Raw genomic sequence first — 13,708 nt, forward strand, 5'->3', positions numbered from 1 at the left:
TGTCTCAGGACATGGCAGACTCCACCCATTACAGGAGCACATCCCAGACACAGGGCAGCCTAGAGAAGTCTTTCCCCACCTTCAGCCAGCCAGTTACTCAGTGGTCATCACAGCCATTGTCCAAGTGGGTCTGGCTACCTTCTTGAGCTGGTGGCGGGCCTTGGTATTGTCCAACACTGGTTTTGAGGGCATGTAGAGTCTAAGAGTTGTGAGGGTACAGAGGCATCTACTTTGCTTCCAAAGGAAGGCCCATGATGCCAGGCAGTGTGTGGTAGGGTCTGAGTCCCTGTGGGTAATCATCAAGAGGGTGACATGTAGTTATGACTGTTGAAGCTGGAACTCAATGAAGACATTTCATCATGTTAGAGATGTTAAGAATGTGGAAGATGTGCTGAGGAAAGTTACAGGAAGTGAGCAGAGCCTTCCCGACAGAGAGGTCATGTGGGGCGCAGCCAGCCAGGCCTCAGGGTGGGGCTTCCCAAGCCCACTGGAGCGCCCACCCTGCCCCAGGTACTGAACGTGTTCACAACACAACCCGATACACAGACAACATGAGCTACATGATGTAATGTTTGCCCTTCTGAGTTTCGATCTTGCTTTGGTCTCATCCCTCCGTTTTCTGTTTCGTTCCTCCTGTGTGAAGTTGGAACGTGGAACCTTACACCATCACTGTATGTTAGAAGCAGTTAACTTTATTTATTATTTTATAGGTGCTTGCTCATAGCTAATCATTGCCTTGGGTCTCAGAGGAGACTCTGGACTTAGATTTCTGAAAAACTGGTGGAACTGTTAAGACCATCAGGACTTGTGGAGATAGATTCAGGTTCCATTTTACAGTGCGAGATGACCATGAATTTGGGGGTGGGGGGCAAGGGAAGAATATTATGATTTGGATCTGGAATGTTCTTCATGGGCTCATTTGTTAAAAGACTTGGTTGATGGGCTTTGGCGAATTGATTAGCTCATGAGGTCACTAACCTAATCCATGGATTGTCTGTTGATGCATTCATAATTGACTGGATTATTGGGAGGTGGTAACACTGCTGAAGACTGAGCCTGAGGACAGAAAGTGGGTCGCTGGGGGAGTGTATTTGAAGGAATATCTTTTTTTTTTTTTTTGTTTTTTGAGGTAGGGTCTCAGGGTGGCCTTGAACTCACAGCAGTCCTCCTACCTCTGCCTCCCCAGTGCTGGGATTAAAGGCGTGCGCCACCACACCCGGCTTGAAGGAATATTTTATCCAGCTCTTGCCTCTCCCTTCCTCTCTGCCTCCTGGCTGCCAGGAGAGGAGCAGTTTTCTTCTGCCACATCCTTGCCATAGGGTGTTTCTGTCTTGCCACAGCTTAAAGCAACGGAGCCAATCATGGTTGGAAACTTCCAAAACTATGAGCCAAAATAAATATTTCTTTCCTTAAGTAGTTTATCTCGGGTACTTAATAACAGCAGTGATAAGCTAACATACTTCCCCTCCATCCTTCCCTACATCCCTCCCTTCCCCACTTCCTTCCTTTTCCCCTTTCCTCCCTCCATCCAGGGAAGACTGACCGAGCTCCTGCTGGTCCACGCTCTGTCTTTATGAACTCACAGACTGTCCCAGGCAGGAGTCAGCTCCTATCATGAAAGGCTGTCTGTCTGATATAATAAAGCAATTGAGAGGTTTCAACTTAATAAAAAAAGTATTTCCAATAAAAAATAAGAAACCGAGGGTCAGAGAAGGGAAGCAACTTTCCCAAACAATAGTTAGTCAGTGTCAAAGCTGGAGGTGAAGTCAGCTTTAGGGGGTGACAACGCATTTTGACCCCTCCCCACCCTCTGGTTGTAGCTCCGGCCTGGCACCTGTCCTCCTCACTGAAACGTAGACTCGGAAGCACACCAGCTGCTCCATTTTACAAAATGCTCCAGTTTATAAACTGCCAGGCACACTCGTCACAGAGACATCCAACCACACCAGAACAGGACTGATAAAGTGCGAGAGAACACTGAATGGTATCTATATGGCATTAATACAGCACAGTGCTTACTTTGGTTCACAGAATGTGTCTATTAAGTATATGTAAATAAAAACTAAATTGGGAATATGTAAAAATACTTGATACTCAATATGGCTGTGGCAGAGAGTCAGCTGCTACAAACACATGCACACACACGCACACACACACACACACACACACACGGGTGAGGTTAAATAAAGCTGAGTGTATAGTGTTCCCCTCTGTTTTTTAAAAATTACTTGTTTATTTGCAAGCAGACATACACAGACAGACAGACAGACAGACACACACACACACACACACACACACACACACACACACACACACATACTGAGAGAGAGAGAGAGAGAGAGAGAGACAGAGAGAAAGAGAGAGAGAGAGGCAGAGAATGGGCATTCCAGGGCCTCCAGCCATTGCAAATGAACTCCAGATGCACGTGCCCTTTGTGCATCTGGCTTTACGTGGGTCCTGGGGAATTGGGCTCTAGTAGTTAGGTTTTTGCAGGCAAGTGCCTTCACTGCTGAGCCATCTATGCAGCTCCCACCACCTCTAGTTGTTTGGCCAAACTCCCTGATTTCAGTCTCAGAAAGCCCTAGGAAGAGACCTCAGCTGACTCAGGCCTGGACTTCTGACCCAAAGAACTGTGAACATGTAAAAGGATGCTCAAAGCTGCTAAGTCTGTAGTGATGCATCATGCAGCAGGGGAAAATTAAAACATTCTCTGTAGGGCTGGAGAGATGGCTTAGCAGTTAAGGCACTTGCCTGAGAAGCATAAGGACCCAGATTCAATTCTGCAGGTCCCAAGTAAGCCAGATGCACATGGTGGCACATACATCTGGAGTTCGTTTGCAGTGGCTAGAGGCCCTGGTATGCCCATTCTCTCTCTCTCTATCTCTAATAAATACATAAAAAAGCAAGAAAGAAAAGAACATTCTTGCTGTAACCTAGTTTTAAAATTTTATGTTCAATATACACATTGTGAAAAACACAGATCTTAACTACAGTTAATAATTAATGTTGATAAATGCATCAACCTTAATCAAGATAAAGGATGTCTACCACCCAGGAAGGCCTCTTGTGCCCCTGATCCCATTCGATTCCCACCAGAGGCAAACGCTGTTCTGATTTCTGCCACCCTGGCTATTTTGCCTCATCTAAAATTTCATACGCCTGGAATCACACAGCATGTATTTCTTTTTTTTCTTTTTTGCTGACTTCACTCAGCAGATTGATTTTGAAATCCATCCATGTTGCTGTACATACTGTCGCTGATTCATTTTTGTTGCTCGGCGACACGCCATTGCATGGATCCCGAGGTCTGGTTCTATATTAGCATGTTGAGTGGTACCTTGGTTCTTTCTAGCATTGGGATGGCTGTGCATAAAGCCAGTCAGGTCAGTTCTATGTGAATCTTTGTGGCTATTTCTCCTTCCTCCTGCATAAGTACTGCCAAGATGTGGAACTGCTGGGCAAGAGGAGGGTATGGTACGCAGCGGCCTGATGGTACACTTTGCACCCCTCCAGCACTGTCTGAGTTGTGGCACAGTTATGACCCGCCTTCCCAACACTTGGTATCAACAGTTTTTATCATTCTATCTATCTACCTTATAGGTGTTGGTATTGCATTTTTCATGGCATTTTATACCGAAGGAACATTTTATTTATTTTACTTGTCTAAATCAATGAATAATGAATTAAAACTCTAATGCTTCAATAGTTATAAAGCCTCTTCATGTAAATATTATCTATTTATTTTTTTGAGATAGGGTCTCACTATAGCCCAGGCTGACAAGGAACTCACTCTCGTAGTCCCAGGCTGGCCTCAGACTTATAGCAATCCTTCTACCTCTGCCACCCTAGTGCTGGGATTAAAGGCATGTGTAACCTTGCCTGGCTAATATATTTTTACTTATTTGCAAGGAGAGAGAGAGGGAGAAAGAGAATGAAAGAAGAAATGAACATACCAGGGTCTCTAGCCACTGCAAACAAACTCCAGATGCATGTACCACCTTGTGCACTTGGCTTTACGTGGGTACTGGGGAAATCAAATCCAGGCCATCAGGCTTTGTAAGTAAGCACCTTTAACTGTTAAGCCACCCGCCCAATCCATGTAAATACCTTTATTTGCCTTAAAATTAAATATTCTGAACTTTAGCATTCTGCTTTGATACTGGAGAGCCTTAGGTCCACTTATTCTCCCCGAATTTGGGTTTTTAGTCACTTAGTTCGCTTCTCAATGACCTCAGCAATTCCTACTCTAAGCCACAGCCCTGATCATCTGACTCCCCTGGTGGAAGACCTTCGACGGCTCTCTGCTGTCCACAAGAGAAAGGTCACACATCTCTGCAGGAGACTCAAGATCAATTACGATCTGATGTCAGTTGGCTGTCTAACCTCTTTGTGACATCCAAACATTGTCTCTATTCTTCTTAGTATTAATTGTCTTTCATGTGTCAGTGCTTTAAATTATAGGACTTTTATGGGGGGGGAGGTATTGTTGTTGAGATGTTCCAGTTTAAGCCCATTACATCTCTCTATTCCTCTACTCAGGCCCAATGTCACCCTATGTCTTCCTTCCCTGCAAGTCCTCATTTCCCTGCAGATGGAAATAATATTTCTCACTCAAGTGCTTTGAACTCAACATAGCCTTGATGAACTTGACATAGCCTTGAGCTATTTGGGCATCTGTCTAATGTCTTCCTGGAAAAACTGTTATATCTCTGAGGGAGGGAGTACTTGTATCTCATCCATGTCTAGCTTCTGAGCACCATACATTGTGCCTGTTTTGACTGGCCTACAGAGTCTGCTCTCTGTAGTTTAGGCTGGATGCTCCTTGAGAACTGAAGTGGAGGTGGCATGATCTCAGGGGCAAGGTCCCTGCTATGGTCATAATATTGGTTTTCTGATCAACTAGTCTCCCTCCAGAGAGGGACATGTACTGCTGAATGAGAGAGCAGGAGCCGGTCCTGGGCTTCTGAGGTCAGCATTCAGCGAGGAGACTACACGAAAAATTAAGGTTCAGAAAGCATATGGGGTGACGGATGGGTTAGAACCCTAGAGGTCTTATGCTTGGATAGCCACACAACTCTCTGATCAGATCAGTCACACCTGGTTTCCTTAACTCTGGAACCGGGACTCCTGTGATTGAGGCAGAGCACAAGGCTTTAATAATCTCATTCTCTGGGGGCAGCCAGGGAGGCGTATCTCAGAGGCCTACGGCCTAAGGCTGGATCCTGCCGAGAGAGCTGCTTTTATAACATCCAAACTCCTCTCCTCTCCTCCCCTCGCCTCTCCTCCTCCCTTTCCATCCCTTCTCCTGGGATTTGGGCTTGCAGAAGACTGATGTAGCTGACTTGGTCTCCTTTGCCTGGACAGTTAGGCGAGACATACCTGGCGTGTGCGATAGCTGCCACCCATTCATCACAGTCCTTTGCATCCTCGGTCCTCAGCTCCAACGCTTTCTGGTTCTCATGGGTGAAGTTCACCGTGAAGTAATGCTGTTCCAAAGAAGGAGAAGACAGCTCCAGTTACCAGCATGTACACAGAACTCCAGGTGCTTCCTGCTGTCGATCTGAGCGCCTCGTCAAGAGCCTCATGCTGCAGCAGCCAGGCCCCGATGCGTGCTTTGTGATCATCCCAGTGCTATTCTGCTTAATAGTTTCAAACGCTCTGTTAAAAAGGCTTTTGTGTGATGTAACAAAACCTATGCGCAGATGGAATAAGGAACAAACCCCACAAAGTCCTATTGCCAGCAAGTTAGTTTAACAAGTCAGTTTGAAACCGGCAGCCATGCTGGAGGACCAGCAGGGAAACCCACTGGTGGAACATCCCCCTTGGGGACTAGGTACCTATCCAATGCGGAGTGCCTTTAATTACTCCACGACAACCTGCCAAGTGCTCTCCTAGATGCTGGGGAGACAATGGTGAATCAACAACAGAGCCCCCACCGGAAGCCGCTTCTGAACTGGGTGCAGGTGACTGACTTAGAACTGAGTCAACTGTGGGGCCAGCCCCCTTGAGGTTGTGGGGAAGCAGAGAAACCAGACAACAGGCACGCATCTGCAGTAGTGCCACGTGAGTTAAATACCCAGGAAAGCTCTGCGACCAACGCCTGGCACCTAGGAAGCACCACGCGAGTGTGCACGGTGATTAATGCGGCACGACCCGCCCTGAGCAGGAGGTAAGAGGCCAGGCTGTGGGGTACGAGCAAAAAGCCACCCAGCAACTTAGCCCAGAGAGATCAGGGAGGGCTCTCCAGAGGTTCAGTCTTGAGTCCAGGCTCTGTCCCAACTGGCTGACAGAACGTGGGGGACAGTGTGGGCACCTGGAATCCACCAACAGTTGGGGAGTGAGAAGGACATACAGGGATTCCCACAGGCAGGGCCCCGGGGTACAGGGCACAGGGAGCAGGTGGAGAAAAGCGCCGAGGACAGCTCTCCAGTTTCTGCCATAGACTGGGCTTAATGGACAGGGTTTTTTAAATTTTTTTTATTTTTTTTTGAGTTTTTTGAGGTAGGGTCTCACTCTAGCCCAGGCTGACCTGGAATTCACTCTGGAGTCTCAGGGTGGCCTCGAACTCATGGCAATCCTCCTACTTCTGCCTCTCAAGTGCTGGGATTAAAGGCGTGCGCCACCATGCCCGGCATGGACAGGTTTTTAAGGGCGCAGGAATGGGTAGAGGATGAGCATGCATACTGTGGAGCTCCAAGGACAGGATGGGGAGGGCGGCTGGAGAGGAATCAGTTAGAGGGAAGGTGGACAGGCAAGTGAGGGCCCACCCCACCTCTGGATGCCCTCTGGCAGAAGAGAGGCAGGGCAGGATGCAGAAAAGGGCCCTCTGGAGGGTGTGCGGATGTGGTGCGCGTGTGTCTGTGTGTCCCACGGCGCCCAGGAGTCAGAAAGCAGCAGCACAGAGTGTAGCGTGTAAACTCAATTTAGTTTCTGGCATTTACTATAGTTTTGTTAATTGTCATTCTAGGTGACAGCCTATATAGTGTGTGTATGTATGTGTGTGTGTGTGTGTGTGTGTGTGTGTGTGTGAGAGAGAGAGAGAGAGAGAGAGAGAGAGAGAGACTTGGAGACTTGTTGCAGAGAAAGTCTCCTCTTGTTTCCTAGGAAACAGATAACTGGGGCTGTAGGCTGAAATGTCAGCTACAGCCTCAAATAACTGAACATGGAAGGCTCTGGTGGCCGCTGGCCCTGGAGGAAAGGAAGCCAGTCACAGCAGAGCTTCAAGTGGCCCCCGCAGCTCCTTCCTCATCTCTGGAGAGGTGCCGAAGCTACAAATGTGCATCTTGCAAGCTCTTGTTTTGTCCCGTGTCCAGTGAGCGCAGCGGGTATGATCTCTTTTCCAGCGGACGAGCCCAGGGCTCCGAGAAGTCACCACACTTGCTTAAGGCCAAGCGTGGGAAGCCAAGGAGCCTCCCAGGGCCTGGCTTTGCCTCCGGGGGGACGCGGAGATGACGCAGCCCGAAGGAGCACGTAGGATGCAGGACTTGGGATCCTCACTCCAATGCATGACCCTCTGAGCTAGTTGTGGGCACAACAGTTTTGGGATCTCCTTGAAGTCATCAGGAGATGCCGCCAAGCTGGATGGTCCCATCGTAACTCAGAGTAAGCACGGTATCTTTCCTCACTGGGCTTCTCTGGAGCGGGGCTGGGCCAGTGGAGGCCCCTGGCTTGGTACCTTGGAGCTGCATGGAGCGACAGGCTGGGCTGAGACCCCCTAACACCTAGGTGACATACCTTCTTATCAAGTAGGGACACTTAGTGGACAAGCATGGGGTCCCTGCCACCCTGAGTAAGAGCCTAGTTACCTCACCTCAGTGGATAATCTAACCAATAAGAGTCCAGTTAGGATGAGGCCCCCAGACCTGGCCCAGGCCTCAGAGGCTCCTGACGGGTGATGACCTCAGCTCTCTGCTTGGGCCAGCAGTTCCAGGGGCTCCTGGCAGCCGCAAGCAAGCTGGCTGTGGGCTGCCGAAGATGTTGACAACCTGGCCCTCCTTCTTCTGCATGTTTGTATGTGCGTGGGCGCACGTATTTGTGCAGATGCATGTGCATATGTATGACACACATGTTTGTGGGAGCCAGAAGTTGCTTCAGGGCTTTTCCTTAGTCACTTTTCACCTTATTCTCTGAGGCAGGGTCTTTTGCTGAACCTGGAGCTCACCAATTCAGCTAGACTAGCTAGCCAGTGAACCCCAGGAATTCCCTGTGTCCATCTCCCCAGTGGAACTACAGGTTCCACTACACCTAATTAAAGAAATTATTTGTTCATGTTTATTTATTTATTTGAGAGTGTGTGAGAGAGAGAGAGAGAGAGGGAGGGAGAAAGAGGCACATAGATAGATGGAGAGAGAGAGAATGGGTGCACCAGGGCTTCCAGCCACTGCAAATGAACTCCAGATGCATGCACCCCCTTGTGCATCTGGCTAACATGGGTTCTGGGGAATCGAGCCTCAAACCAGGGTCCTTAGGCTTCACAGGCAAGCACTTAACCAGTAAGCCATCTCTCCAGCCCTACACCTGATTTTTTAAAAGTTGTTTCTGTTTTGTTTTTTTGAGGTAGGGTTTCACTCTAGTTCAGGCTGACTTGGAATTCACTATGTAATCTCAGGGTGGCCTCGAACTCATGGCAACCCTCCTACCTCTGCCTCCTGAGTGCTGGGATTAAAGGCGTGCGCCACCATGCCTGGCTTTAAAAAGTATTTTTATTTATTTGCAACAGAGAGAGATAGAAGAGAGACAGACAGAGCCTCTAGCTACATGTGCCACTTTGTGATTCTGGCTTACTGGGGAATTAAGCTTTTTTCTGAGAGAGCGAGTGAGAGGAGAGAGGGAATTGGTGCACCCGGGGTTGTAGCCACTGTACTTGAACCCCAGATGTGTGTGCCTCCTTGTGCACACGGGCGACTTTGCATGCTTACGTCACTGTGTGTCTGGCTTATCTGGGACCTGGAGAGTCGAACCTTAACTGCTAGGGCATCTCTCCAGCCCTTGTTAGACTTTTCAGGCATGGGCCTTAACCACCGAGCCATCACTCCAGCTCTCCCCTGACGTTTTTACATGCTTGCTGGGGATCCATACTTGGGCTTTCATGCCTGTGTGGGAAGCACTTTACCGATGGCTGAGCCATCACCCCAGCCTCTGCCAAGGGCTTCTTTCCTTATCCCCGGTCACCCTGACAGCTGGGCGTCTGTCAGTGCCTCCATGTGTTCTGCTCAGCTGACTTCTCCGTGGCTTTACTTGAAACTCTAGGGAGGCCGTAGGCTGGCAGCTCGTGTCCCGCCTCTGCTGTGGCATAGTATGTGCAGCTAGCGGCGCCCAGGCCCTGGATAACCAATAAAGAGGTTGGATGTAAGACCCGTCTAGGCAGCAGGGGTGGGCGTGACCGTGACCTGGAAACTTTCCTGTTCAAAGCAAGCAGGTTCCAGGTACCAAGGTGAGTTCTTGTCATGTCGAGAGCATCTTTAAGGTCTGAGACAAAGGCCCTGAAATCCTTAGTGGATAGGGAGCCTCAAGGGTGCTTTGGGAGTGGGGAGGCTGGATCACTCCTGTGTACCAGGTTCCCACTTTAACACACCTTACCTCACGTGAAATGTACTATCCTAGGAGTAAAGTGCACCCTGCTTAGTAGGGTAGGTGGAGGAGGAATGGAAGCGACACAGTGGCTTGTGCAAAGTCAGCCAGCAAAGGCATACCTGGAGCCAAAACCCAGGGCAGCTCTTGGCCAGTGGTGTCTGGGTGGCCCCAGGAATCCTTAGCGGCGTGATCAGTGTCTCAGCCCCCACCCCGACATTGGGTTTATATGACCATATACTAGACTAATGAGTAGAAAGTACTCGGCAAGGGGAAGGCCATCGGTACCCAGAAGTCCTGAATTACTGCGCATCCCGATGTTGGGCAGCCCTGTGAGGGAAGCTGCTCTGGGTGGGACATGTGGGACTCGAGGAAGACTGAAAGGAAAACAGAGAGTGAGGGAGGAAGGGAGGAACGGAGAGACAACCAGAGCTCAATATCAATGCAGAGGGAGAAAGCCCATTAGGACAGAACAAAGGCCACATGGGCAGGGACCCAGGAGAGGCCACAGGCTCCCAACAATGCTGAGAGGGAAGGCTGGAGAATCGAACAGCCCAGATGACAATGTCGGCTTCCCAGGACTCATGCAGAAAACCCTAGTAAACCGCAAGCGACTGGAAGAGGAAGGCCACTGGGATGTCCTGGGGCTCCAGGGTGACCAGGAGCATGCAGGTGCTGGCTGGATGTTCCTGTGGGAGGCAGGCAATGTGAGCCCCACTTTACGGAGGAGGTGGCGGCCGAAAGGTGAACATGGGCACCTCAAGGACTGGAGTCCATGGCAGCTCGGCTGTCAGGCCAGGGTCCTCCATGGAGCACTGTGGCTCTCCTTAGTGACCCGGCGAGAGGTCCTGAGGTAACCGGGGGAAATGGGATTCTTTGAAGTGGAGGCTGGCCTGGTGTCAGTTCTGCAGTGGACCTTGGGGCAAGCGAGCCTGTCCCTTCTTATCATCCTTGGCTTCCTCATCTGTGAAATGATGAGCTGGGCTCTGAGGAGTTTTTCAAAGCTCTGGGATGAAGATGTAGACACACATAGATAATGCGACACACAAACACATATATACACACACACAGATACCCACAGAAACACATATACACACACATACACAGATACTCCCCCCAGCCTTTCATCTGCCTGGAGAACACAGAGGAGGTATGTGCACATGTCCTACGTCTTTCTAAATCCTTCCTGTAGCCTTTCGGGGGGGAGGGATTCTGGGCATATTTCTAGCCCCATCCTTTTCTCTACCAAAGTCAAATACATCCTATATGTGACCAGCTTTGGGTGGGTACTGGAGAATCAAACTTGGGTCCCTTGGCTTTGTTGGCAAGCACCCTAACCGCAAGCCATACTCCAGCTTCCCCCCCATCTTCTTTTTGCTGTTTGGACTTTTCCCTCTGTGTCTTGGTCCCTGAACTTCTCCCTGCCACTCCTTCTCGCTGCCCAGGCCTCCCCTCCTCCTCACTTCCCTCCACATGGCAGTGACACCCAGAGCCAGGGTAGGCTGGATCCATTTCCCCTCCTACTCCAGGATAGGCTTCTGTTTCCAAAGTCCCTGGTGCCAGTACTGAAAGAAACTCCTGGGATGAGACAATGTCTCAGTGGGTAAAATACTTGCTCTGCAAGCATGAGGACCTGAATTTGGATCTCCAGTATCCATATAAAAGCTGGGCATGGGGGCTGGAAGTTGGCTTAGCGGTTAAGGCGTTTGCCTGCAAAGCCAAAGGACCTTGGTTAAATTCCCAGGAACCATGTAAGCCAGATGCATAAGGGGTGTCTGGAGTTCGTTTGCAGTGGCTGGAGGCCCTGATGTGCCCATTCTCTCTCTCCCTCTCAAATAAAATCAAGTTGTTTTTTTTTTTTTTAAGCTGGGCATGGTGGTGCATACCTGTAATACCAATACTGAGGAGGCAGAGACAAAAGGACCCCTGGGGTTTGCTGGCTAGCTAGGCCAGCTGAATTGTGAGCTCTAGGCACAGTGAGAGAGAGACCCTGTATCAAAAAATACCAACGGTGAGGTCAACTGAGGAAGATACCCAACATTCAGCTCTTCCCTCTGCATGTTTGCCCACACACACATATGAATGAACACACACCTATATTCACTCACTCACTCACTCGCACACTATACATGTTAAACATTAGCCGTTCCAGCACAGAACAAAACAAAACTTCCGCCGTCGAAGTCAGGTAAGGAGGACTTGAGCCTTTAGAAGCTGGGGATTGGCTGGGTGCTCCACTTGCTCATCTTTCCCCTGACCTCCTGTGTCTCTCAGATGATGGGCGATCCCCAAAGTATTGCCATAGAATGCAGCCCTTGGCACCACTGTGGGCAGGAAAGGGGTTCCCAGGACGTATGCATTTCCTGGGGTTGTGGCATGTTTAGAGCTAAAATCAATTTGGTCTTAAGTGACGTGGTACGGTTGGTCACCTTATAGACACACGGAAAGGTGACAGGTCCAGCAGCTGGGGCCAGGGCTGGCTGGACTGCTGGGGACCAAGGAGTGAGGCAGCCCGGTTCTCTGCCAGGGTTCTGGGTTCCTCACTGGCCAATAAGCAGGGTGCTGACATGTGCCCTGCTAGAGGAGACACAGTGGGGTTAATAGCGAAAGCAAAGCTTTCACCCGTTCTGTCTTAATGGTTTCTCATCATTACGTCTACCTATAGACTCAGCCCCAGTAGGAGCCGATCACCTAGTGACCGTCAGTGACAACGTGCACGGAGCGCCGTGAGCGCTTTCAGAAAGGTGTGGGCATCGCTCCTGACCAGCTCTTCGCTTCTATCTTCCCCGTGGCTCAGATGGCTCTCAGGGCCCTGGTGGCTCCCATGACCACACCCTTCTCCATCAAACTACCTCAACTTGCATGGTAATGGCTTTCTAATGATCACTTTAAATCTATTTTATTTATTTATGAGGGGTGGGGTAGCCATTGCAAATGAATTCCAGACACATGCGCCACCTTGTACATCTGGCTTATGTGGGTACTGGGGAATTGAACCCGGGTCCTTAGGCTTCACAGGCAAATGCCTTAATTGCTGAGTCATCTCTCCAGCCCTTTAATTATCTTTGTTCCTGCCTCACAGAGTCTCCACTCAGGTTGACTCTCAGGGACATCTGGGAACGTAAAGTGACAATGGCGCCCCTTCCAGGATTCATGAGAGTGTAGTGGGGTTGGGGCAGGGGGAGGGTGTGAGAATTGTTATTCTTTCTTGAGGCAGAGCCTCACTCTGGCCCAGGTGGACTTGGAATTCTGTAGCTCAGACTGGCCTTGAACTCATGACAACCCTCCTACCTCAGTCTCCAGAGTGCTTGGGTTGTAGGAGTGTGTCACCATATAGCCTGCCCTGGGCAGTGCTGTTCTGAAGACTCCCTGGCTAGTTCTGATGTCACCTAGTGCCCGGAATCCCTGAAGGCACAAAGTCACTTCTCCCCCTGCTCCTCGGTCCCTCAGAGACCACCAGTAGCAAGGGAACATAGGGTCTAGAACAGTGCTGTAGGGAAATCAGAGTAGTGAGTTGTGCGTGTTGACCTCCAGGCGCAGGGGCAGAGATGAAGAAGGAAGCAGAGACTCTCAGAACCTGCGGACGGGCTGATGCCGCTCAAGGGCTGGGGCAAGGGCTGGGCAGAGGAGGTTTCAGGTGCAGGTCTCGGGGACACAGGTTTTCTGCTGGCATTCCATTAAATATAGCTGTCGGGTGTGGTGGCGCACGCCTTTAATCCCAGCAGTCAGGTGGCAGAAGTAGGAGGAGCGCTGTGAGTTCAAGGCCAGCCTGAGACTACGTAGTGAATTCCAGATTAGCTTGGGCTAGGGGGAGACCCTACCTTGAAAAGCAATAATAACAAATAAAAATAAACCCAACACACACACACACACACACACACACACACACACACACACACTAATTGAAACTGTCATCACGATTCCAGGAGGCTTCCCTTTTGCCTAAGCTAAATGAACTTTCGTTCATTTCAGAGAAATCATTGCTGACTAAGAAACAGCCCAGCAGCCGGGTAATGTTTCTTGGCCTGGGCATGGAATAGCTCCCTGTTTGCTAAACAAGGTGACCAACTGCATTAGACCAGCTCATTAACTAATTGTCAGTAGCAAAAGGCCTCAGGGAGGATGGCATTGGATTCGC

General features: G+C 49.8%; 1 protein-coding gene across 1 annotated transcript in view; it reads right to left on the reverse strand.

The window, feature by feature from the left end:
* Rasgrf1 (Ras protein specific guanine nucleotide releasing factor 1) overlaps window positions 1-13,708 on the reverse strand; it is a 143,468-nt gene that overhangs the window by 116,153 nt on the left and 13,607 nt on the right. Inside the window, exon 2 of the mRNA XM_004660441.3 lies at window positions 5,380-5,486. Coding sequence (XP_004660498.1) covers window positions 5,380-5,486 — 107 coding nt within the window. The remainder of the gene's footprint in view (window positions 1-5,379; window positions 5,487-13,708) is intronic.

Source organism: Jaculus jaculus, chromosome 10 (genome assembly GCF_020740685.1).
Source record: "Jaculus jaculus isolate mJacJac1 chromosome 10, mJacJac1.mat.Y.cur, whole genome shotgun sequence".
Classification (NCBI taxonomy): Eukaryota; Metazoa; Chordata; class Mammalia; order Rodentia; family Dipodidae; genus Jaculus; species Jaculus jaculus.